Source organism: Erythrolamprus reginae, chromosome 2 (genome assembly GCF_031021105.1).
Source record: "Erythrolamprus reginae isolate rEryReg1 chromosome 2, rEryReg1.hap1, whole genome shotgun sequence".
NCBI lineage: Eukaryota > Metazoa > Chordata > Lepidosauria > Squamata > Dipsadidae > Erythrolamprus > Erythrolamprus reginae.
The window spans coordinates 2,579,820-2,606,892 of NC_091951.1; the positions used below are offsets into that span (position 1 = coordinate 2,579,820).

Below are 27,073 nucleotides of genomic sequence, written 5' to 3' on the forward strand. Positions count from 1 at the left end.
CCTTAAGAAATGCATTACTCAAGGTATTGTATGGATTAACAGAAATGACTTCTTTACTTTGATGTTTCATGTTGGGGGTAAAATATTGATTCATGGGATTCATACAAATGTCTTAAATCTTCACATCTATTCTGCAAACAACAACAACAATAATAATAATAATAATAATTTATTAGATTTGTATGCCGCCCCTCTCCGAAGACTCGGAGCGGCTCACAACAATAATAAACAGTGTACAAATCCAATACTTAAAAGACAATTAAAAACCCTTATCATTAAAATAGTCACACAACCCAATTAAAACATACATAGAAAGGAAAGAGGGAGAGATAGAAAGGAAAGAGGGAGGGAGGAAAGAGGGAGGGAGACATAGAAAGGATAGCATTATGGATGCAAGAACTCGCTCATGTGTGATAGCGCACACCCACACTTTCTTTCTTTCTTTCTATCTATCTATCTATCTATCTATCTATCTATCTATCTATCTATCTATTTATTTATCTATTTATTTATTTATTTTTATATGCCGCCCAGTCCCAAAGGGACTGCCGCTCAGGCACTATACTTTTCTGCTCACCCCGAAAAAAAATTAGAGGGAATACTGGTGGGGGCAGTTCTAATCTCCGGGGGGAAATTGATTCATGCAATTTTATTCTGGGTTGCTGGACACTGTAAGGCAAATCTACACAAAAAGAACTATCAGCTCCTTTCGGACCCTGCTATACAGTGGTACCTCTACCAACAAACACCTCTACTTACTTTTCTAGATAGGGGTGTTCAAGATTTTTTTTGCCTCTTCTCAATTTCATAATAACACAACTTTCTTTGTTCAAAGAATCAACAGTGTAAAGTAGAACTAAAAAGGATAATAAAGGAAAGGGAAAAAAATCTCCAGGAAAAGGAGAAAAGGATAACCATACTAGAAATGGAAGTAAGAGCTTTCGGGTCCGAAGCCTTCAGGCTTCAAACTGCATTAGAGGAAAAAGAAAATTCCTTAAGAAATGCATTATTCAAGGTATTGTATGGATTAACAGAAATGACTTCTTTACTTTGATGTTTCATGTTGGGGGTAAAATATTGATTAATGGGATTCATAGAAATGTCTTAAATCTTCACATCTTTTCTGCAAATAACAACAACAACAACAATAATAATAATAATAATAATAATGTATTAGATTTGTATGCCGCCCCTCTCCGGAGACTCGGAGCGGCTCACAACAATAATAAACAGTGTACAAATCCAATACTTAAAAGACAATTAAAAACCCTTATCATTAAAATAGTCACACAACCCAATTAAAACATACATAGAAAGGAAAGAGGGAGAGATAGAAAGGAAAGAGGGAGGGAGGAAAGAGGGAGGGAGACATAGAAAGGATAGCATTATGGATGCAAGAACTCGCCCATGTATGATAGCGCACACCCACACTTACTTTCTTTCTTTCTTTTTTATTATTTATTTATTTATTTATTTATTTATTTATACATACATACATACATACATACATACATACATACATACATACATACTTATATGCCGCCCAGTCCCAAAGGGACTGCCGCTCAGGCACTATACTTTTCTGCTCACCCCGAAAAAAAATTAGAGGGAACACTGGTGGGGGCAGTTCTAATCTCCGGGGGGAAATTGATTCATGCAATTTTATTCTGGGTTGCTGGACACTGTAAGGCAAATCTACACAAAAAGAACTATCAGCTCCTTTCGGACCCTGCTATACAGTGGTACCTCTACCTACAAACACCTCTACTTACTTTTCTAGATAGGGGTGTTCAAGATTTTTTTTGCCTCTTCTCAATTTCCTAATAACACAACTTTCTTTGTTCAAAGAATCTACAGTGTAAAGTAGAACTAAAAAGGATAATAAATGAAAGGGAAAAAAATCTCCAGGAAAAGGAGAAAAGGATAACCATACTAGAAATGGAAGTAAGAGCTTCCGGGTCCGAAGTCTTCAGGCTTCAAACTGCATTAGAGGAAAAAGAAAATTCCTTAAGAAATGCATTACTCAAGGTATTGTATGGATTAACAGAAATGACTTCTTTACTTTGATGTTTCATGTTGGGGGTAAAATATTGATTAATGGGATTCATAGAAATGTCTTAAATCTTCACATCTTTTCTGCAAATAACAACAACAACAATAATAATAATAATAATAATAATGTATTAGATTTGTATGCCGCCCCTCTCCGGAGACTCGGAGCGGCTCACAACAATAATAAACAGTGTACAAATCCAATACTTAAAAGACAATTAAAAACCCTTATCATTAAAATAGTCACACAACCCAATTAAACCATACATAAACCATAATAGCTAAGGGGTATATCAATCATCCCCATGCCTGGTGACATAGGTTGGTTTTCAACAGCTTGTGAAAGGCAAAGAGGGTGGGGGCCACCGTTCCCTGTAAGCTGCGCGCATGAGCGCACGCGCGCTCCAATATACCCCCGCGCACACCCTTTTCCTCGGTCGCGCGTGGGGGGGCGGGCAGGGAGGCGCAGGCAATAGAAGGGAGCCGCGGCCGCCCCTGCCTCTCCATGGTGCCTCCGGCCCCCTTGCGCTCCTGGCCTCTCAGCCCTGCCCCCCGCCCGCCCCCTCTCCTCCGCTTGTCCCCTGCTTTGGGGCGCGAGTTCTCTCACGGTGGCGGCTGAGGCTGTGGCGGCGGCTTCAGTTCCTCGGGACGAAAGCGCTCCCACACAGGGGCTGCGAGAGGGACGGGGCGGGCTTTCCCAAAACGGACGGAGAAAGCCCTCTCTCGCAGCCCCCTGGCTGGGAGCGCTTTCGCTGCAAGAGAGGGCTTTCTCTGTCCGTTTCGGGAATGCCCGCCCCACCCCTCTTGCAGCCCCTTCGTTGGGAGCGCTTCGTCCCAGACTTCCAGCAAGTGGGCTGCAGTAGAGGCAGGGCAGGCGTTCCTGAAGCCCGGCCTATTTTTACTGCTGCCGGAGCCGTTGCTGCCTCTTAGCTGCAGAGCCGGAAGGAGGCGAAGACAACGGTGCCCTCCACTCTCTCTCTGTCTCTCTCTCTCTCTTTTTCTCTCTGTTGCCGGCGTGGTGAACGAGAGAGAGAGAAAAAGGAGGGGAGAGAGAATGAGAGAGAAAGAAAGCAAGAGAGAAAGAGAGGGAAAGAAAGCAAGAGAGAGAGAAAGAGGGGGAAGAAGGAAGAGGGAAAGACATAGAGGGAGGGAAGGAGGGAGAGAGAAAGAGCAAAAAAGTGAGGAAGGAAGGAAGGAATCATGGAAGAGTGAAAGGAAGAGGGATGGAGAGAGAGTGGGAAAGAAAGATGAAGGAAGGGAGAGAGAGAGAAAGGGGGAGGGAGAGATAGAAAGGAGGGAGAGGAGGTAGTTAGATAGGGAGAGGGAAAAGGAAGGGCTTGGAGAAAGGCAGGGGGAGAGAAAGATAGAAAGGAAAGGGAGGGAGGGAGAGATAGAAAGGATAGATAGAAAGAGGGAGGGAGGAAAGAGGGAGGGAGACATAGAAAGGATAGAATTATGGATGCAAGAACTCGCTCATGTGTGATAGCGCACGCCCACACCTTTCTTTCTTTCTTTCTTTCTTTCTTTCTTTCTTTCTTTCTTTCTTTCTTTCTTTCTTTCTTTCGGACCATGCTATACAGTGGTACCTCTACCTACAAACATCTCTTCTTACGAACTTTTCTAGATAGGGGTGTTCAAGATTTTTTTTGCCTCTTCTCAATTTCCTAATAACACAACTTTCTTTGTGCAAAGAATCAACAGTGTAAAGTAGAAGAACAAAAAAGGATAATAAAGGAAAGGGAAAAAAATCTCCAGGAAAAGGAGAAAAGGATAACCATACTAGAAATGGAAGTAAGAGCTTCCGGGTCCGAAGTCTTCAGACTTCAAACTGCATTAGAGGAAAAAGAAAATTCCTTAAGAAATGCATTACTCAAGGTATTGTATGGATTAACAGAAATGACTTCTTTACTTTGATGTTTCATGTTGGAGGTAAAATATTGATTCATGGGATTCATACAAATGTCTTAAATCTTCACACCTTTTCTGCAAATAACAACAACAACAACAACAATAATAATAATAATAATAATGTATTAGATTTGTATGCCGCCCCTCTCCGGAGACTCGGAGTGGCTCACAACAATAATAAACAGTGTACAAATCCAATACTTAAAAGACAATTAAAAACCCTTATCATTAAAATAGTCACACAACCCAATTAAACCATACATAAACCGTAATAGTTAAGGGGTATATCAATCATCCCCATGCCTGGCGACATAGGTGGGTTTTCAACAGCTTGTGAAAGGCAAAGAGGGTGGGGGCCATAGTTCCCTCTAAGCTGAGCAGTGAGCCATGGTGCACTCTGCCCAGAAGCCGATCGCCAACCTTTTGCAAAAGCAGATTGTCTATCTTTTGCAAAAGGTTCTCCCACCGGATCTTCCACTAGCACCCTGTAAGCAGGCTCAAACAGCGGGGTGCTGAAAGAGGAGGCGGTGGAGGCGAGGGGCTAACAGCTGCCCCCCCCACGCAGCACAATGGAGAGAGAGAGAAATTCAAAGGAAAGGAGGCAGAGAAAAAGAGGGAAAGAGTGAGAGGGAAGGAGAGAGAGAGGAAGAGAGAGAAACAGATAGAAAAAAGAGAGGAAGGAAAAGAGAAAGAAAAAGAATGGGAGTAAGGAAGAGAGAAAGAAAATCAAAATCTAGTTTGAAAGTAGCTCAACTATTTAAGTGGCATTTTGATATTGATAGAGTTGCCCTATTATGAGCTCACTGTTATAGACACACAGTACAGTATTTTATTTTGAAATTTTCTGAGGCAAAATAGGGTGGGTTTTTATTTATTTATTTATTTTATTTATTATTTCTGTGCCGCCCAGTCCCGAAGGAACTGCCGCTCAGACACTATACTTTTCCGCCCCCCCCCCCAAAAAAAAAATTAGAGGGAACACTGGTGGGGGCAGTTCTAATCTCCAGGGGGAATTGATTCATGCAATTTTATTCTGAGTTGCTGGACACTGTAAGGCAAATCTACACAAAAAGAACTATCAGCTCCTTTCGGACCATGCTATACAGTGGTACCTCTACCTACAAACACCTCTACTTACGAACTTTTCTAGATAGGGGGTGTTCAAGATTTTTTTTGCCTCTTCTCAAGAACCATTTTCCACTTACAGACCTGAGCCTCCAAAACTGTAACTGGAAAAGGCAGAGAGAAGCCTCCATGGGACCTCTTTAGGAATCTCCTGGGAGGAAACGGGGCCGGAAAAAGTGGGGAGAAGCCTCTGTGGGGTCTCTCTAGAATCTCCTGGGAGGAAACCGGGCCAGAAAAGGCTGGGAGAAGCCTCCATGGGGCCTCTCTAGGAATCTTCTGGGAGGCAACAGGGCCTCCACCCTCCCTGTGGCTTCCCCAATCTCACACATTATTGATTCCTTTGGGAAAAATTGCTTCTTCTTACAAACATTTCAACTTAAGAACCTGGTCATGGAACGTAAGTAGAGGTACCACTGTACTTCCTCCCAGCCTTAGCACACTCCTCCTTAAAGAAAATAAAAGTGCTCTACAACAGAGAGGAAGGAGGAGAGGGAGGTAGGAAGGGGGAGAGAAGGAGAAGGAAAGTAGGGAGAAGAGAAGGAGATAGAGAGTGGAGTGTGGAGTGTGGAGAAAAGAAAGAAAAGACAGCAAGTTTAGATGTTAAAAATAGGATGTTGAATTCTGATTGATTGGGAAATGTGTGTATTATATTCATATAATAACTATATTATATTTTTAAGGTATATGTATTGGTGTGTTTGTGTATATATAAACCCAAACTCAGAACAATCTACACACATATACCCGTGAAAATCTACGGAAACAAACGCTTACCAGACATCTGGAAACCAGCCCTCAAACATATCCCAGCCACAGAAACCAGACTCAGGACACACATTGTAAAGCAATCAAGCAGCCTACAAGTTCTAACTACACAGGACATCACGCCTAATCTACAACCATTAACTAACCAGCATACCTCAGCTACATCAACGACCCCAATTGTTACCCCTCTGACTCACCAGGAAGTTTCTACACAGCAGGCAATTACTGAGCCATCAAACCACACCCAGCCACCAGTATTTATAGAAGGAATGCAGCTCAGGTCTCGCAGTCTTCGCCTGAGAAAAAGGACAGAAACACCAGCCTGAAGATGATGAGTGAGACCTCATCGAAACGTCGCCAGAAATTTCCAAATCCTACACGGGAAGAAACCCGAATATACCAAGACCGTCATATATATATATATATATATATATATATATATATATATATATATATATATATATATATATATATATGTAGATTGTTCTGAGTTCGGGTTTTGCCCTGTGTAATGTTTTGCATGTCTATGCGACGTTTTGGCGAAATCACATTCACCATCTTCAGGCTGTAGTTCCAATCTCTGTGTTGTTTTAAATGGAATGTTTGCAACTGACATTTCTTCCTAGTATGTAGTGTGGGGGTGGAGATTTGCTTTGAATGTAGCAAATAGATTGGGTGACCACGTTTCAGTGATCTGATTGGTTGGTGTAATCATAGTTATTAGAAGGAATGATATGGAGATTTTTTTTTTTTTGAGGTGTTTTGTTTAAGGCTAATTTCCAAATATAAAATTCTAAAATCATAATTATTAGAAGGATTGACATGCTGATTATTATGAAGTGTTTATTTTGTTTAAGGCTGGTTTCCAAATCTCTGGCAGGCGGGAGGTATCATCTCTTTTATTTAGACAAAGGGGTCTTCTCTCAATTTCGATAGCTTCTAGAGAAATTCTTCTATATAAATTCTCTGTTTTGTGGAGTAATGTATATATATATATATATATATATATATATATGTTTTTGTAGATTTTCATTGGTACAGGTATGACGGTCTTGGTATATTCGGGTTTCTTCCCGTGTAGAATTCAGAAATTTCTGGCGACGTTTCGACGAGGTCCCACTCGTCATCTTCAGGCTGGTGCCTTCTGTCCTTGTTCTAAGGCGAACACAGGAAGACCTGAGCTGCCATCCTTCTATAAATACTGGTGGCTGGGTGTGGTTTGATGGCTCAGCAATTGCCTGCTGTGTAGAAACTTCCTGGTGAGTCAGTGGGGTAACACCTGGGGTCGTTGATTTAACTGAGGTATGTTGATTAGTTAATGATTGTGGATTAGGGGTGATATCCTGAGTAGTTCGAGCTTGCAGGCTACTTGGTTGTTTTGCAACGTGTGTTCTGAGTTTGGTTTCAGTTTCTATGGCTGGGATACGTTTGTTAATGAGGGCTGGTTTCCAGATGTCTGGTAGGCGGGAGGTATCATCCCGCTTGTTCATATTTTGGGGATGTTTTTCTATCTTGTCGAAACGTCGCCAGAATTTTCTGAATCCTACACGGGAAGAAACCCGAATATACCAAGACCGTCATATATATTTTATATATACATGAAATTGTATTAGAAAGTGCTCTACAACTTTGGCCTCTAGTATTCTCTAGTATTTTTATGCAATTCAGTCATTTGTAGAATGAAACCATGGAAGCACAATTTCTTGCAGATCAGTTATGGCTCCTACTGATTTGACAGGGTGCTAACTCTGATCCAAATCTCCATTTGACAGTGGTCCTGACATCATTACTTTTGATCTGAAGAGGGATATAGTGTTTTGTTTTGTTTTTTTTAAAATATTAGATTTGTGCCTATATATATTGTTTTATCGTCTGTTGTGAGCCGCCCCGAGTCTTCGGAGAGGGGCGGCATACAAATCTAATAAATTATTATTATTATTATTATTATTATTATTATTATTATTATTATTATTACCTAATATGTAAATATGGTTTCATTTTTCTACAGTGCCTATTGGGCATTTGGAAATATGCAGCTGCTGTTTTTCCCTTCTCAAGAGATTGTTTTCTTACTAGGCCCAGGTGGATAAAGGTGCTGAAATATATGAGGAAATTGAAGACCTGAAAACTCAGTTTGCTAAAGCTGAGAGGGCAAGAATGAAGCAACCTAAATTGTTTGATCAAGAGTAAGTTCCATTTCATTGGAAAGGCAATTCTATAGAGCAGCGAGGGCAAATCATTTTTGCTTGGGTGCCAAAAGGCCATTGAAGCCTCCAGACCTCTGGTAGGCCTGTTGGGGGTGGGGGGAGATGATGTTTTCAGAAACAAACTTCTGGTTGGGATGTTGAGTCTGTTTTTCACCCATCACAGGCTCCGTGGGCAAAAAGGGCCTCTCCCACTCTCTGGAGCGCTGAAAATCAGCTGGTCAGTGCGCTGGAGTTGACAGGGTAACGCCTCATGTGCCCTCAGATATGACTCCACGTGCCACCTGTAGCATGCATGCCATAGATTCACCATCTTGACTATAGAACAACAGACTCGCCATTTAGATAGACCACTACATAAGGCATGGAGCATTAATCCAATACCTCTTTGTACACTGGGCAAGTCTCTTGAGATGGCATCTCTAGGACTTCAAGTTTTTTTAAAATTAAAAAATGCCTATATTTTCCATGATTCTCCATTGCATCTGGAAGGAGAGTCCAACATGGGTATTACTCCAATCCTATTGGTAGAGACTGAGTTAAAAATTTACATATTAATTGAGCACCGCCCCCTCTGCTCTCCCCATGAGCCAGTTTTAAAAACTCAGTCATTGAGTAGAGACATTCTGAGTTGTAGCTTAAGGTTTAATAAAATAAATTGTGAATGAATTGCCTTTTTTACCGTTTTAATCCCTTTTCTTTGTTTTTCAGGAGTGAAGACACAAGAGGATTCAGACGGTCTGGGGTCTCTGCCCTCAGCGGGCACCACCCCCAACGAACCTCCTCAGGGGTATTGCATTCCCCCAGAGGGAACACCCCGTAGAGGAGCACCCAGCCTGGGGGTCCCTGGCCTCCGAGGCCATACCGAGGCTGTCAGCCGAAGGTGGGGGGGTCCGCTCCCCCCCAATGTGAGGCTTGAAGCCGGCTCGTAAAGACGAAGGCTGAGAGAGACGAAGCCAAGCGCCTCACAGCTGATGAGGGGAATAACGCGGCGAGCCGCTAGAGAGGCAGCCGCAGCCACCGAAACCAGGGGCAAGAGACCAGTCCACCGGGCAGCCTGACCCAGACTGGGAGGCCTCAGAGTCGGGGAGACCCGAGCGACAGCCCACGGAGCCGCGGAGGCTGGGCGCCGCCATGTTTGGGGATAATTAAAGCGGCAAAGTGTCTTTGGGCGCGAAAAGCGGCTGGCGGCAAGCCAATTAGGCGCGAACGGGCTGGGACGCCCTAGTGCGCAAGCGCAAATCCCGGGCAACCGAGGGCGCCATTTTTCCCCGCTGAATTACTCTGACGAGGTGAGCCAGATAAAGCTACCGGAGGTTAGACGGCAAGAAAGCCTGAATTGCATTGCCTGGCAGTCGTGAGTACCATGGAGGAGACTCAAGGGAAAGATGCCCCAAGCTCTCCTGCCCCTTCCAAGGAAAAGATTAAGGGGAAGCCTAAGAAAAAGGCGAAATCTCACTCATCTGCCTCCTCTTCCTCCATCAAAGAGGCTGAGAAGCGCATTAAAGTGTTGGGAAAAAAGCTGGAGGCAGCATTGCACCCATCCCAAGCGGGGCTCCCTCTAGGCCAGAGACATCCTTCAGACCCCTTATCACCCCCACCTACTTTCGGGCCTACAGGGGTGACAACAGAAGGAGATTGGTCTCCAGACCGGCAATTCCTGCCCCTGCCTCAGAGCATGCCTTCCCCCAGCACATCCTGGGCTAGACCAGGTTCAGCGGGCCCTACCGGAGGGAGTCACCAGGGGCCAACAGCCACCTTCACCCCTACGGCAGCGGGCTTGCGATTCCAGCCTGGGGCGTGGCAAAATTTGCCTCCAGATCTACAGGACCTCATCGTGAATGCATACTCGCAGAACGTGGCACCGGGGGCTCAACAGTACGGGAGACCCCCCCAGTAAACGATGGGTTCTTGGTCGGCACCGCCCCCCTCGGGTTTGGGGTCCTTGCTAGAGGAACAGGATCAGTTTGAGGACAGTGACCCGGAATTTGGCTTTTCAGAGGATGAAAATGCACCGGAGCAGCCACCTTCAGTTGGCCTGTTTAAACCGGCGTTATTCAGAACCTTACTATCTAAGGCCAAGCAGGTAATGAACCTCCCGGGTGCTGCCAAAGCAGCAGAGGCCGCTGAATCAGAACAAACTTCGGCCGCGCTACTGGACGAACCCCAACCCGAGTCCGACCATTTTCCTGCTTCAGGCATATTCGTAAAGGGCATAAAGAGACCGTGGCAGCAACCAGCGGTGGCACAAGGCCCTTCCAACATCGAGAGGAAATTTTACACCTTCGACGAGGAGGTGGAAAAACTGCTTGAATTCCCCCCGATCGACCAGCCGGTCGTAACGCTTGTCTCCAGCGCCTTGGTTCCCTCGGAGACAGGGGAAAATCTCAGACCGGAGGAGAGAAAAGCGGAAACGTTGCTGCGCAAGGCGCACCTGATGTCCGGCTGGGGCTTCAGAGCGGCAGCAGCCGCATCGTTCATCAACCGAGCGTCACTAATGTGGATCAAAGAGATGCAATCTCGACTGGGGCCCGAAGACGGGCGTCTCCGCCAGGACTTAAGTAAATTATTGGCGGCGACCGAGTTTTCGGCGGACGCCACTCTTCACGCGGCCAAATTTTCCACGAGGAGCATGGCAACCACGTTGTCATCACGCCGCCTTTTGTGGTTGAGAAATTGGCAGGCCGATCTTAAGTCCAAATGGCGCCTGGCCTCCGGCCCCTTCCAGGGCTCCACCCTCTTTGGAGATTTGTTAGAGAAGGTTCTAGTGGAGGACAAGGATAAGAGGAAGGTCCTCCCTAGAGCTAACAGACGGCCGGACAGAAGGTTTACTCCTTATTCCAGGCGTCAGACCTTTCGATGGGACCCTAACACGGCTTCCAATCAGGGCCAACGCTCCTTTTCCCAAGGCCAGTACAATCAGCAGACCTATAGGAGCGACCGCAGCGCCTTTCAGGACAGGCAGAGAGGCTACCACCAGTCCAGAAGACCCTTTCGTGGCAACACCTCAAGAGGGTTCAAGCGCACGAAGTGACTCGGCCACGCTTCAACCCTTAGGAGGAAAACTACAGGACTTTGGCAGGGCATGGCAGTCAACTTCCTCCGATCGATGGGCCCTGGCTACAGTCACACAAGGGCTCAGGCTGGAATTCATACAGCCACCGCCCAGCCGCTTCTTACACTGCCCGCTCATAAAGGACATTCAAAAGAAACTACAGCTGCGCAGGGAAATTTCACACCTGCTAGACATTCGAGCAATAGAACTGGTCCCGCAGCAGGAGGAGGGCAAGGGGTTCTACTCCATGATTTTCCTCGTTCCCAAATCCTCAGGAGGCTGCAGGTTGATTCTCAACCTGAAGCAACTGAACCTCTTCATAAGATACCGGAGGTTCAGGATGCACTCGCTGCAGGCCATTCTAGCGTCTATCCGGAAACAGGATACATTAACATCCATAGACCTCAAGGAGGCCTACTTGCATGTCCCGATTCATCCGGACCATCGTAGATTCCTTCGATTTTGCACCGAGGGACGACACTACCAATACAGAGCTATGCCGTTCGGCCTGTCATCGGCCCCACGAACGTTTACGAAGCTCTTGGACGTATTGACCGCAAGCTTAAGAGCTCGATCCATCAGACTCATGGCCTACCTGGACGATATAATTATTTTGTCCAGGTCCAGACTAGCAGCAGAGAGAGATCTCGTCGAGACAATTCATACGCTGGAACTTCACGGGTTCACAGTCAATGTGGAAAAAAGCCAATTGACTCCTACCACCAGACTCCTACACTTAGGAGCGATTATAGACACTCAGGAGGGCACAGTGTCACTCTCACAGGAGAGGCAAAACAACATCAGACACTTGATAGCCAGTATCCAGCGGGGACCAGTCCCACTTTCGCTGCTGTCAAAGGTACTGGGAACCCTGGTATCCGCCATTGGCATCGTGCCCTGGGCCAGGTTCCATATCAGAACATTGCAATGGTTCCTGCTTCCTGCCCAAAGGACCAAGGTAAGCCATTGTCACAGACGGGTCCAGGTACCCCAGAAGGTCAGAGACTCCCTAAAATGGTGGACATCGGCAGCAATCAGCAGAGGATCTCCCTTCCAGACAAGGGATCAAATCATCCTGACCACCGATGCCAGTCTTACCGGATGGGGTGCTCACGTCGGAGCCCACATGGCTCAAGGACTGTGGACGGCGGAAGACCTTACCGAGGTCAACATAAACTTCCTGGAACTAAGAGCTGTGATCCTGGCTCTACAGACATTTACACCCCTGGTTCAACAACAGCACGTGTTGGTGCTTACGGACAATGTGGCCACCAGGGCCCACTTGAATCATCAAGGGGGCACAAGGTCGCAGCGTCTCATGAAGGAGACGGAGGCTCTATTCCACTGGGCCGAGCAACATCTACGGTCCCTAACAGTGGAACACATCGCGGGAATCAGCAATACACAAGCAGACTGGCTGAGTCGGTCCACCTTGGATCAATCAGAGTGGAAGCTGGACCCGGACCTTTTCCGACAGGCGGTGAAGTGGCTTGGCCTTCCGCTGGTGGATCTTTTCGCCAGCTCCCAGAACGCCCAGCTTCCAAGGTTCTACACTCGATTCCCACAGCCAGGAGCGGAGGAGGTCAATGCTCTCCGGACATCCTGGCCGCCAGGACTGCTGTACGCATTTCCGCCAACGAATCTGATACCACGAGTGGTGGAGAAACTCCTGCGAGAGAAGGCGGAGGTGTTGTTAGTGGCCCCACACTAGCCTCAACGACCGTGGTTCTCCGACCTGGTGGCACTGTCGGTGTCAAGCCCTTGGAGAATTCCGGACCAAATGATATCCCTTAGTCAAGGGGAACTTCAACATCCAGATCCCCAGTGGCTACAACTGACCGTTTGGCACTTGAACGGGTCAGGTTACGAGGCTTGAAACTACCAGAGAAGGTCATCGACACTATGCAGGCTGCAAGGCGTCCATCTACTTCTCGGGTTTACCAGGCAACCTGGGCGGCCTTTTGCAGTTTCTGCGACAAACAAAACATCAATACTGGACAGGCTTCGGTCATCACAGTTCTGGAGTTCTTACAAACCGGTCTTGACAGAGGGCTAGCGCCCAACACTTTAAAACGACATGTGACGGCCCTCGCAACCATGATACCAGTAGAGGGAGTCCGTTCCCTGGCTTATCATCCTTGGGTGAAGGATTTTCTACGAGGAGCATCGAATCAACACTCTCCACCGATTCGGAGGTTTCCATCATGGAACCTCCCGTTGGTTCTCAGGGCCTTGACAAAACCACCATTTGAGCCCTTGAGATCTATACCTTTGCGACTTCTGTCAATTAAAACGGCCTTCCTAGTGGCTATTACGTCGGCCCGAAGAGTGTTGGAGTTAGCTGCCTTGTCGGTACGCCCTGACCTCTGTATCTTTTATCCAGACCGGGTGGTGCTAAGGTTGGACCCTTCCTTTATACCGAAGGTCAACTCAGAGTTTCATAGGAAACAAGAATTGATTCTTCCAGATTTTTGCACCCACGGCAGCCACCCGTCGGAATTATGGTGGCACAAGATCGATGTACGCCGTGCGGTCAAGATTTACATTAGACGCACAGAAACCTTTCGAAAGACGGAAAAGTTGTTTGTTTCCTTTGCATCTGATAAAGAGGGACTTGGAGTTTCATCGGTTTCCATTAGTCGTTGGATCAGGGACTGTATTGCGGAGGCATACAGGGCTCGTAACCAACCGGTGCCAACAGGAGTGACTGCTCACTCAACGAGGAGTGCGGCGACCTCAGCGGCCTGGGCTACCCAGGCGTCCATAGATGACATCTGCAGGGCTGCAACATGGTCGGCACCATCGACTTTCATAAGACATTATAAGTTGGACTCCTTCGCTTCAGCAGAGGCGGCATTTGGGAGACGTGTGTTGCAACGTGTTTGTTTATCTCCAACGTCCCTGACAAGACCTTCTCCCTCCCATGGGCCGTAAATCTCTGGTATATCCCATGTTGGACTCTCCTTCCAGATGCAATGAAGAAGAACCGTTGTACCTACCTGAACGGTCTTCTCAGTGCACTGGAAGGAGAGTCCAAACCCACCCGGTAGCGTTATGGGTGCAGGGACGCCGGAGTGGGCAGTTAGTCAGTTATTGGTTGTTACAATAAAACTTGGTTATCCTCTTACTATGGTTTTTCGTTTTTAAAACTGGCTCATGGGGAGAGCAGAGGGGGCGGTGCTCAATTAATATGTAAATTTTTAACTCAGTCTCTACCAATAGGATTGGAGTAATACCCATGTTGGACTCTCCTTCCAGTGCACTGAGAAGACCGTTCAGGTAGGTACAACGGTTCTTTTTGTCTACTCACCTGAAGAACTTCTCAAATCTCATAAGTTCTCAACTATTTCAAAGATTTATTTTAATTTCTGCAGCTGAGCCACTAAGTAGACGACCTTTGCAGACCACTTATTGGGAATCAAGTACAGTGGTAGCTCATGATACGATCTTAATTGGTTCCAGGAGGAGGTTCGTAAGGTGAAAAGTTCGTAAGATGAAACAATGTTTCCCATAGGAATCAATGTAAAATCAAATAATGCGTGCAAATCCTTCAGGAAAATCCCAAACTTTAGAAGGGAGGCGAACAGAGGGCAGGGAGGAGCAGCTAAAGGGGGCGGGTGGAAGAAGCAAGGCTAGGCTAAAGGGTGAGTGGGAAGGAAGAAAGGCAAGGGGGGCGCCCCTCCCTTTTCTTTCTTCAAAAGACACTCTTTCAGTGCCTGCAAACACGCTGTTCTCCTAGTTATTTAAATGCAGTCTTTCCCCCTCCAAGCCACCCCTTCCTTTTCTTTCTTCAAAAAAGGGGGAAAAAAGAAACCCCTTCATCCCAGCAGCAGCGGCTTGGGTTCGTAAGGTGAAAATAGTTTGGAAGAAGAGGCAAAAAGAATCTTAAACACCGGGTTCGTATCTTGAAAAGTTTGTTAGAAGAGGCGTTCGTAAGATGAGGTACCACTGTACTTAAGACTTACTTGTTCAAGAGTGCAGGAACAGCTGAAGAGAAACATTGTGGTACTGCATTTTAAAAAAATAATTCACAGTCCCAAATTGTTCTGCATCTTCCATTCACAAACGTTGTAGACTATTGTATCTGTAGAATGGTAGACTAAGATAATTCGGAGTCTTCGGAGAGGGGTGGCATACAAATCTAATAAATTATTATTATTATTATAAATTATTATTATTATAATTGATAATTCTCCAATGCACTGCTGCGGAGAGTCCAAGATGGGTGATACTTCAGCCTGATTGGTTAGGGACTGAGTTAAATTATAATATTAATTAGCTCCACCCTGTAGCCACCCCCAATAGCTCAGTCTAAAAAAGTCAGTCGTAGTGATAGGGACTAGAGTTTTTCTCTCTTCTGTAATAAATGTTTATTTTTGTGTAATGTAATTAATAATTGTTTTCTCCTTCTTGTTTTTTTCTCTACAGATATCAATGGAAGAAGACAGAAGAGTACAGGCCCCTGCCCTCCGTGGGTAAAGCCTGATCCTCATCTACCTCCTCGGGGCCCCTGCTCTCAGAGAGCACTGCCCAGGGGTCTGGCTCTAATCTCTCTCGTTCCAGGTCGGGTCCCTAGCCTCTGTGGCCATACCCCACCTTAGAACCTAATTCTGCAATAAGAGCCACTGGTAAGCTTGAGGTACCTAGCCTCCGTGGCCAAACCTCTCCACATGTTTGGGGCATAAGGGGGTTTGTTGCCTCCGTGGCACCCCCCCATCTCCTCCTCTGATTACCCCCCTTCCATTTCCTGAACATGGAAACTGCGTTAATTACCGGCATTCCGTAGGCTCGGGGAGAGGAAAAAGCTATTTTTAGCTTCTCAGATGCCGCTTCACAGCTGACGGCTTCAGCAGCGCGGCAGCAGAGCTTGCATCGGCTTTTAGGAAATTCTGAGAAGAACAGTAGCTGCACCGACCATAGAAACATAGAAACATAGAAGACTGACGGCAGAAAAAGACCCCAAGGTCCATCTAGTCTGCCCTTTTACTATTTCCTGTATTTTATCTTACAATGGATATATGTTTATCCCAGGCATGTTTAAATTCGGTTACTGTGGATTTACCAACCACGTCTGCTGGAAGTTTGTTCCAAGGATCTACTACTCTTTCAGTAAAATAATATTTTCTCATGTTTCCTTTGATCTTTCCCCCAACTAACTTCAGATTGTGTCCCCTTGTTCTTGTGTTCACTTTCCTGTTAAAAACACTTCCCTCCTGAACCCTATTTAACCCTTTAACATATTTAAATGTTTCGATCATGTCCCCCCTTTTCCTTCTGTCTTCCAGACTATACAGATTGAGTTCATTAAGTCTTTCCTGATACGTTTTATACTTAAGACCTTCCACCATTCTTGTAGCCCGTCTTTGGACCCGTTCAATTTTGTCAATATCTTTTTGTAGGTGAGGTCTCCAGAACTGAACACAGTACTCCAAATGTGGTCTCACCAGCGCTCTATATAAGGGGATCACAATCTCCCTCTTCCTGCTTGTTATACCTCTAGCTATGCAGCCAAGCATCCTACTTGCCTTTCCTACCGCCCGACCACACTGCTCACCCATTTTAAGACTGTCAGAAATCACTACCCCTAAATCCTTCTCTTCTGAAGTTTTTGCTATCACAGAACTGCCAATGCAATACTCAGATTTAGGATTCCTTTTCCCCAAGTGCATTATTTTACATTTGGAAACATTAAACTGCAGTTTCCATTGCTTTGACCATTTATCTAGTAACGCTAAATCATTTACCATATTACAGACCCCTCCAGGAATATCAACCCTATTGCACACTTTAGAGTCATCAGCAAATAGGCAAACCTTCCCTACCAAACCTTCTCCTATGTCACTCACAAACATATTAAAAAGAATAGGACCCAGAACAGACATAGTTCCCTGTAAGTTGCGCAGCGCGCTATAGCGCAGGCAAATTTTAATGACAGCCCAGAGTTTTCCAAGCTGGCGCGGAGCGGGTTTCTCCCCGACAGACAGCTGATCCGCCCCTCTCAAGCTGTTGGTGGGAGAGAAAGCCCCGTCTTCCTGGGCTCTGCTGTCGGCCGCGCCCATCTCCACCCATGCCCTTCCGCTTCCCTTCGGCGTTGAGGAAGCATTGGCCTCCTCCCCAGCCATCGTGCTGGAAGCTGCCCCCTGGAGCCGGGGGCGACGGGCCCGGAATCGGCCTCCTCCGCCTCCTCCCCCACGCCGTGCAGGCCAGCAAAGCGTCAAGGCTTCTGAGGTGAGCTGCACGGCGGCGGCAGGAGGCAGAGCCAAGGGGAGGGCATGCCGGCCATCAAAGTCGGCTTTCCGGGAAAGCAGCGCACTTTTCAAATGCGCTGCTTTCCTGCACCTCTTTCCTGGGCGGGGGGGGGAGAAGGTGGCTGCCTCCCCCCCCTGCCCAGGAAAGAGGTGCAGGAAAGCAGCGAATTTGAAAAGCGCGCTGCCAGCCCGCCAGCCCAAATTTAAAAAGCACGCTGCTCTCCCAGAATGTCCGTACGTGCTGGGGGAGAGCAATCCGCCCACCAACCCGATGTCCGTACGTGCGGGGGGGGGGAAAAATCCGCTGGCACTGCCGCCAGCCCGATGTCCATCCGTGTGGGGGGCGAATCCGCCGGCCATGCCGCCAACTCGATGGGAGAGAAAGAAAGAGAAATATAAAGAATAGAGAGAAAGAGGGAGGGAGGGAAAGAGAAAGAGGGAATGAAGGAGGGAGAGAAAAAGAGATGTATAAAGGATAGAGAGAGAGGGAGGGAGAGAAAGGAAAGAGAGAAAAGGAGGGAGAGATAGAGGGAATGAAGGAGGAAGAGAAACAAAGAGTGAGAGATATAAAGGATAGAGAGAAAGAGGGAGGGAGAGGGAGGGAGGGTGGGAGAGAAAGGGAGGGAGGGAAAGAAGGAGGGAAAGAAAGGAAGATATATATATATATAAATGATAGATAGAAAGAGGGAGGAAGAGAAAGGAAAGAGAGAGAAAAGGAGGGAGAGAAAGAGGGAATGGAGGAAGAGAAACAAAGAAAGAGTGAGAGATATAAAGGATAGAGAGAAAGAGGGAGGGAGAGAAAGGAAAGAGAGAAAAGGAGGGAAAGAGAAAGAGGGAATGAAGGAGGGGGAGAAAGAAAGGGATATATAAATGATAGAGAGAAAGAGGGAGAGAAAGGAAAGAGAGAAAAGGAGGGAGAGAAAGGGAATGAAGGAGGGAGAGAAATAAAGAGTGACAGATAGAAAGGATAGAGAGAAAGAGGGAGGGAGAGAAAGGGAGGGAGAAAAAGAGGGAATAATGAGGGAGAAAGAAAGAGATATATAAAGGATAGAGAGGAAGAGGGAGGGAGAGAACGGAAAGAGAAAGGGCGGGAGAGAAAGGAAAGAGATGAGAGAGGAAGGAGGAGAGAGAAAGGAGGGGGAGCGAATTATGGATGTCAGAACTCACATACGCCTGATAGTGTGCGCTCACACATTTATTTATTTAGATAGACAGACAGACAGACAGACTTCTATGCTGCCCAGTCCCAAAAGGACTGCTGCTCAGACACTACCTTTCTGCCCACACCGGAAAAAAATTAGAGGGAACACTGGCGCCGACTTGTTAAAGCCGAAGGCGTCTTTTGAGAGGCCGCTGCGGCGGCAGAGCGCTGTTCCTAAACAGCCGGTTTTCCCGGGAGCTAGCAAGCGCCTGCCATTTTTACAAAAAAAAAAAAAAGTAAGTAAAGCTGACAGAAGTGCGCTCGTTTTGGGAGCGTCACGCACCTGCCATTTTGGGAGGCTTACATGACTATGCCTACCCTAAGGCACTCGTTCGCCATTTTGAGAGAATCACAGATCTCGGTGAGAGCAATCTGGTCTCTGTGTGAATACTGGTCACTAATTTCCAGAAAATTGGAAATACCAGGAATATTCAACAACAGTCTTGTCAGAATAGTGAGTACTATAGTATAGCTGATCAAGCATCCAACAATGCCACTGAATCTCTAGCCGGGAGAGAGAAGACTACAAGGCCTAGCACCAAGGGACATCCCTCAAAATCCAAAGCAAAGACTTCATCCTCAGATATAAAGGAAGCAGAAAAACGGATTAAGGTGCTGGAGGCCGCCCAGCGGCAGGCCTCGCTGCATCGGGCCCCTTCTCCCCAAGCCCCAGCCTTGGCTCAACCAGCTTTGCCTCAGTGGTTTCCAACAAGCTCCCCTGGGGCACATATGGGATCTAGAGCATCAGCGCATAGCGCTGACTTGTCACCTGATCGCCACTCCACAGCGTTCCAGCCAGTGGAATTAAGTCAGAGACAGGAAACTGCTACACTACAAGCACAACCATGGTTCCAACCATTGCAGGCCTTCTTGGGTCCTCATTACCCGACAGCAACCTTCACACCTTCAGCAGCAGGCCTTCGCACCAATGATGCGTGGCAAATCATGCCCCAGGCATTCCAGGAGATGTTGACCAACGCGTACACTCAGGGACTGTCGGTGAGCACCCAACAGACAGCCAATTCCGGCCAGTCCAGGCCCTCTAGAACAGAGGTCCCCAACCTTTTTTGCACCAGGGACCGGCTTTAAGCTAGATCAGTTTTCCAAGGCCCGGTGGGGGGGGGCTTTGGTCAAATGGGGGTGGGGTTATGGAGGGGTAGAGCTTAGTGACACAGCCCTCCACACTTCTCCACAGGGCGGGGAGAATCAGGAGGCTCTTGCAGCAGCTGCCACGGCCACCGGCTTCGGCGCCGCTCGTCCCGCTCATCGCCCGTATCCAGCAGATAGGCTTTGAGTTTTTGGCTGGGGGGGAGAAGTAGGACCTTCCTAAGTCCCCCCCCAGCCAAAAACTCAAAGCCTATCTGCTGGATACGGGCGATGAGTGGGACAGAGCGGCGCAGAAGCCTCTTGCAGCAGCTGCCACAGCCACCGGCTTCGGCGCCGCTCATCGCCCGTATCCAGCAGATAGGCTTTGAGTTTTTGGCTGAGGGGGAAGAAGTAGGACCTTCCTAACTCCCCCCCAGCCAAAATCACAAAGCCAGGCAGCCCCCAGCCGCCAAAGGAGCCTCCTGATTCTCCCCGCCCTGCCCGACGCCCCACCCTGTCCGGCATAATGTCCTCTGCCGGGAGGGCAGCGGTGCCGTGGACCGGCTGGAAAACCCCAACGGCCCGGTCCCGGTCCGCGGACCGGCGGTTGGGGACCTCTGCTCTAGAAGGGACCTTTGGTCTGCACCACCGCCTTCTGCATTCCCTCCAGAGTCAGAGATGGACGAAGGCGAGGTAGACACTGACCAAGAATGTGAGCTGTCGGAAGACGAAAATCCTCCAACCGAACAGCCAATTTCTGTGTCTCTCTTTAAGCCTTACCTATTTGATATCCTTTTGAGAAAGGCTAAACAGATCACAGATAGAAGTGGTTCTACAAAGCCAGCAGAGGCGGCCGCGGGCTTACAACCAGCTGCCCGCCTATTTTTGGAACCACAAAAAGAGTCTTGACATATTCCATCCTCGCAGATCTTTATGGAAGGGGTTAAATGCCCATGGGACCTTCTGTAGCGGAAAGACGTTTCTATACTTTCGACCCCGAAATTGAAGAACTCCTGGCATTCCCCACAATTGATTAACCTGTGGCAAGTCTAGTTTCCAACACGGTAGTGCCATCAGAACTTGCGGAGGGGCTAAAGCCGGATGATAGAAGAGCGGAAACACTGACCCGCAAGACTCATCAGATGGCCTCGTGGTCGCCTCTTTCTTCAATAGAGTCTGTATTCTCTGGCTCCAGGATATGCTGGCTAAGGTGGGGCCAGAAGACTATAGACTCCGACAGGACCTTAGTAAGCTGATATTGGCATCAGAATTCTCTGCGGACGGCACACTGAATGCAGCCAAGTTTGCCTCTAGAGCAATGGCTACGACCTTGGCTTCGCGACGTATGATTTGGCTAAGATCTTGGCAGGCTGATGTCAAATCTAAGTGGCGTCTGGCCTCAGCGCCCTTCCACAGCACCGAACTTTTCGGTAAAGCGCTCGATAAAGTCCTTATAGAGGATAAGGACAAAAAGAAAGTACTGCCCAAATCCGCCAGGCGGGCAGACAGACGTCAGACACCCTTCTTCCGTAGGCAGCCCTTTCGGCAAGAGACCCCCGCAACGACCAACCAGAACCCAAGGTCATACTCAGGGGGATACAATCAGGTTGCTTTCAGATCAGATAGAGGAGGTTTTGGAGGCAGAGGTAGACAGTTTCAGCAAACCACGAAGCCCTTCAGAAACATCAATCAGACGGGATTCCGAGGACAAAAATGACTTGGAACTGAACATTCCTATAGGGGGCCGGCTACAATCATTTGCCGGGACTTGGGAGGGTACCATCACGGATGTCTGGACCCTCAACACCATGTCCCACGGGCTCAAAATAAAATTCCTCCGTTTTCTGCACCAACGCTTCCTCCAATGCCCTTGGATTTCTTGCCCTCAAAAAAGACACCTTCTACATCAAGAAGTACTGCACCTGCTCGATATAGGGGCCATAGAATTGGTCCCCCTGAAACAGAGAGGGTTGGGATACTATTCGATAGTATTTATAGTATCAAAAACCTCAGGGGGATGCAGATTAATCCTAAATCTGAAGCAGCTCAATCTATATGTCAAATACATAAGATTCAAGATGCACTCCCTACGGACCATCCTTTCCAGCATCCGATGGGGCGATTGGATGACCTCCATAGATTTGAAGGAGGCGTACCTCCATGTGCCGGTCCACCCGGATCACAGGAAATATCTGAGGTTTTGCATCGAAGGACACCATTACCAATACCGGGTGATGCCCTTCGGCTTACCTTCCGCCCCGAGAACTTTTACCAAACTCCTGGACATTTTAACAGCGTCCCTCAGATCCAACTCAATACGCCTTATGGCATATCTAGACTACATTGTCATCTTGTCAAAAAACCCCAGGAGGGCATTAGAGGACCTACAATTGACAATATAGTCCTTGGAACGTCACGGATTCACAATAAACTTGACCAAAAGTCATCTGACTCTGACCACGTTTACCTCACTTAGGCACAGTGATAGATTCCCGTGTGGGAGAGGTGTATCTGTCGGTAGAATGTCAACAGAAGATACGGGACATGGTAAATCTTCTGAAACACCAGAAGCAGGTATCCTTGGCTTTTCTGTCTCAGGTGCTAGGGACATTCGTCTCTTGCATCGACATTGTGCCTTAGGCTCGCCTACACACGAGGCCACTCCAGTAATTCTACCATTCCAACGAAGTCGCTCCAGCCATTCTTCATGCTTGGTATTCCTGCCCAGGAGGGTCAGATTTTCCCTCCCATGGTGGCAGTCACCAGCGCTACTGCGGGATTTTCCCTTTCGCAAGCAGAGAGAAATGATCATCATCACGGATGCAAGTCTAATTCTGGCTGGGGGGCTCACTCAGACACACGAGTAGCACAAGGTCTATGGTCACTCGAAGACCTATCGGAGTTCAATATCAACCTTTTAGAGTTGAGGGCAGTATTCTTGGCCCTGCAAGCATTCCAGGCGCAGTGCCAAGGCAAAGATGTGCTTATTCTCACAGACAATGTGGCCACCCAATCCCACATAAACCACCAGGGTGGGACGAAATCGGGCAGGCTAGTGCAGGAAGCGGAGACCCTCATGTCCTGGGCAGAAGCGAATGTTCTCTCCTTCAGAGCAGAACACATATCAGGGGTGGACAATATACAGGCGGACTGGCTCAGCAGGTCCACCCTGCAGCCAGCGGAATGGCACCTGGGGACAGAGGCATTCCAGATCATTGTCAACAGGTACGGCACACCACTAGTGGACCTCTTTGCCACTCCGGAAAACACACATCTCCCTCGCTTCTTTTCTCGGTTCCCCTCACACCGGGAGCCGAGGGGATCAATGCCCTCAGGACTACGTGGCCGGAAGGAATGCTGTATGCCTTCCCACCAGTTTGTCTCATCCCCAAAGTGATTGCCAAGTTGACAGCGGAAAGGGCAGAAGTCATCTTTATTGCTCCATACTGGCCGCGATGTCCATGGTTTGCGGACTTGATGGACCTGTCCATCTCCCCACCATGGCGCCTTCCGAAACATCACGTCTCCCTCAGCCAGGGGTCAGTTCTCCACCCGGATCCCCATTGTTGGAAACTGACCACCTGGCACTTGAAGGGAGAAGAATGAGACATGCTTCACTGCCAGAGCCGGTGATCTCGACCATCCAAGCGACAAGGAGACCATCAACCACTCAAATCTACCAAGCCACTTGGACAGCCTTTTGTCAATTTTGCACAGACAGACAACTCAACCCACAGTCTTCATCGGTTGAGAACCTCCTAGCTTTCTTACAAGCCAGACTAGACAGGGCACTAGCCCCCAATACTTTACGCAGGCAGGTGGCAGCCATCTCCACCATCCTCAAAATGGACAGTTGGAGACCCATGTCTCACCATCCATGGGTGAGAGATTTCTTGAAGGGAGCCTCCAACTTGCGTCCTCCAACAGTTCATAGATTCCCTTCATGGGACCTTACTTTAGTTTTGGAGGCCCTAACCGCACCTCCATTTGAACCTCTACGTCAGGTTTCACTAAGACTACTGTCATTTAAAAGCACTCTTAGTGGCCATCACATCTGCCAGAAAAGTGTCAGAGCTGGCAGCTCTGTCGGTCAGACAGGATCTATGTATTTTTCATCCAAATAGGGTAATTTTACATTTGGATCCAACCTTTTTGACGAAGGTTAACACTATATTTCATAGATCCGGGGAGATTATTCTACAAGACTTTTGTGTTCATGGCCAACATCCATTGGAACTACGTTGGCATAAGCTGGACGTAAGGCAGGCTCTAAAGGTCTACATTCGACGAACAGCTGCTTTCCAGAAAACCGAAGCTCTGTTTGTGTCCTTTGCGCCATCATCAATGGGGACTAAGGTATCGTCCACGGCAATTAGCCGTTGGGTTAAGTCTTGCATAGCTACGGCATACGAGTCAAAGTCATTACCAATACCGGGGAACATTACGGCACAATCCACAAGGAGCACCGCGACATCAGCAGCATGGTCCACACAGGCTCCGTTAGAGGACATCTGCCGTGCTGCTACATGGACCACTCTGAACACTTTTGTTAAACATTACAAATTGGACACGTTTGGGTCCGCGGAGGCGGCCTTTGGCTGAAGAGTGCTACAGAGGATGTGTAGATCTCATACGCCCCTGGTCCAGCCGTCTCCCGCCCTGTTATCTTGATCTTGGGTATATCCCATCTTGGACTCTCCGCAGCAGTGCATTGGAGAAGGACCGTTGAACTTACCTGAACGGTCTTCTCGATGCACTGCGAGGAGAGTCCAAACCCATCCCGGCCAGTCGGCCCAGGGGCTCAGTTATTACTTGTTCATAGGTTAATAAAGTTGTGTTGGTTTCACTACTCCTTTGTTTTTTTATTGACTGAGCTATTGGGGGTGGCTACAGGGCGGAGCTAATTAATATTATAATTTAACTCAGTCCCTAACCAATCAGGCTGAAGTATCACCCATCTTGGACTCTCCTCGCAGTGCATCGAGAAGACCGTTCAGGTAAGTTCAACGGTCCTTTGATTTTAAAACTGAACTTTTACTGTTCTAGAAGGGCAAATGCCAAAGCTCTGGCAGAACATCGGGAACAGCAGTTAAGAAAGTTGAAGGCAGAACTTCCTGAAGCACAACAGGAACAGGACGAAACAGGTAAATACAAAAGGGGTGTTATCTCTTGGCTGTATGAAATGGGCGATTTTTATGCCGACATTCTCCTTAGACTCATGGTGGCTTACAACATGTTAGCAATAGCCCTTTCTAACAGAGCCAGCAAACATGCCTGGAATAAACATATGTCCACCCTAAGATAAAATACAGGAAATAGTATAAGGGCAGACTAGATGGAGTACGAGGTCTTTTTCTGCCGCCAGTCTTCTATGTTTCTATGTTTTCTATGAATTATCAGGGAAATCGGCGTTTTGGGAAATATCAGGGAATTTGTGGAAAAAATGAAATAAATCAAGGGGGGGAAACAAACTGTATTAAAATGTTTTAAAGTCAGGGGGGAAAATCATGTAAAAAACCCCCACCGATTGGACTGCTGTCAGAGTCAAGCAAAAATGAGCATAACTGTGGCAACAACTTGCTCCCTCAGCTGCCGATATTTCTCCACGGCTTAGCCGTTTTGGTATGACGACTGCGCCAGCGGTGGGCTACGAGCCGGAACTCTAAATTCTGCTTGCCACCGTGGCTCATAAGTTCTTGCGGGGCCAGTGCAATTTTACTGCTGCACCTGTGGAAACAGTAAAATCGCACATGGGGCTGCAGGTGAGCCCGTGTTTTGGCGATGGTTTTTTTGCCTTCCAGGTCGTAGCCCACGGCTGGACTGCGCTTTAACTAGATCACAAGTTACAGGGAAATGTCAGGGAAATATCAGGGAATATCCAAATGCTTTCCCCCTGGACACCCAGGTTTCTGATCTGTTTGCTTTTTTTGTATGGATTGCCAACTCCTACAAAATGTAATGACCGTTAGGAAAAATAATGGAGAAAATTGTAGGGTGGTTATTGTTTATTCACTGCATGAAGTAGCCAAGACGTATCATAGGTGGGTTTTTTTCAAGGGGCAACTGGACCTTCTGTTTTTTTCTTTGAAGATGTTTCGCTTCTCCTCCAAGAAGCTGCTTCAGCTCTGACTGGATGGTGGGGATCCTTCCATTCCCCACCATCCAGTTAGAGCTGAAGAAGCTTCTTGGATGAAAAGTGAAACATCTTCAAAGAAAAAAATCAGAAAGTCCAGAAAGTTCAGTTGCCTCTTGAAAAAAGCACCTAGATTCTCAGTCATGACCTGGATGACTGAGAATCTCCATAGAAGTAGCAAGAATATTAGTCTCCAGGCACAATTCAAGGAGATGGTTATCACCTATAAAGCCCTATGTGGCTCAGCGCCATATTATTTACAGGACCGTCTCCTGCCACATACCTCCCAGAGACCAATTAGAGCACACAGAGTCAGCCTCCTCCAGGTCCCGTCAGCTAAACAATGCAGGTTGGCAGGGCCGAGGAGGAGGGCCTTCTCTGTTGTTGCCCCAACTTTATGGAATCAACTCCCCCCCCCCCCGAGGTCTGTATGGTCTCCACCCTGATCAGTGTACCCTCTAATATTTTTTTCGGTGTGGGCGGAAAAGTATAGTGTCGGAGCGGCAGTCCCTTTGGGACTGGGCGGCATAGAAGTCTAAATAAATAAATAAAGTGTGGGCGCGCGCTATCACACATGTGCGAGTTCTCACATCCATAATTCACTCCCCCTTCTTTCTCTCTCCTCCTTCCTCTCTCATCTCTTTCCTTTCTCTCCCTCCCTATTTCTCTCTATCATTTCTATCTCTCACTTTCTTTCTCTCCCTCCTTCATTCCCTCTTTCTCTCCCTCCCTTTCTCTCTTTCGTTTATCTCTCTTTCTTTCTCTCCTTCATTTCCTCTTTCTCTCCCTTTCTCGCTTTCCTTTCTCTCCCTCCCTCTTTCTCTCTATCCTTTCTATCTCTCACTCTTTCTTTCTTTCTCTCCCTCCTTCATTCCCTCCTTTTCTCTCCCTCCCTCTTTCTCTCCTGGGGCTGCCTGTGCCTGCCCTGCACCCCCCACCACGGATGGACCGCATTCAGCAGATCCACAACCACCCCCACCCCCCATGGTAAGGGGCTTACCCACCCTAGCCGGAAGGAGGAAGTGTTAAAGGGGTGGGAAGAAAAGCAGGACTGCAATTGGCCCCTTTCTTTCCCACCTTTCCCCCTTTACTGTGCACTGTAGCGCGGGAATTTAAAATCTCAGCACAGTTTGCCCATTCTAGAATTGCAATCGTCTGGGCTGAGATTTTAAATCTCTTGCGCTACAGTGCACAACTCAGCTTAGAGGGAACACCGACCCTGATGGCTTTCCGTAAGACCAGAAAGACCTGGCTATGCCAACAGGCCTGGGGGCCCTAAATCAACCACTGGCTTGT

The 27,073-nt window shown here is 47.6% G+C and overlaps 1 protein-coding gene and 1 pseudogene across 1 annotated transcript; both read left to right on the forward strand.

Annotated features, from left to right (window-relative positions):
• Positions 1–27,073, forward strand: part of LOC139162937 (H-2 class II histocompatibility antigen, E-S beta chain-like) — a 644,095-nt pseudogene that overhangs the window by 54,704 nt on the left and 562,318 nt on the right.
• LOC139163175 (centromere-associated protein E-like) lies at positions 3,838–27,008 on the forward strand. The gene is made up of 4 exons (XM_070744138.1): positions 3,838–3,927; positions 7,927–8,036; positions 24,691–24,788; positions 26,966–27,008. The coding sequence occupies exons 1-4, from the start codon at positions 3,838–3,840 to the stop codon at positions 26,980–26,982; spliced, it is 315 nt and encodes a 104-aa protein (XP_070600239.1). The 3' UTR covers positions 26,983–27,008.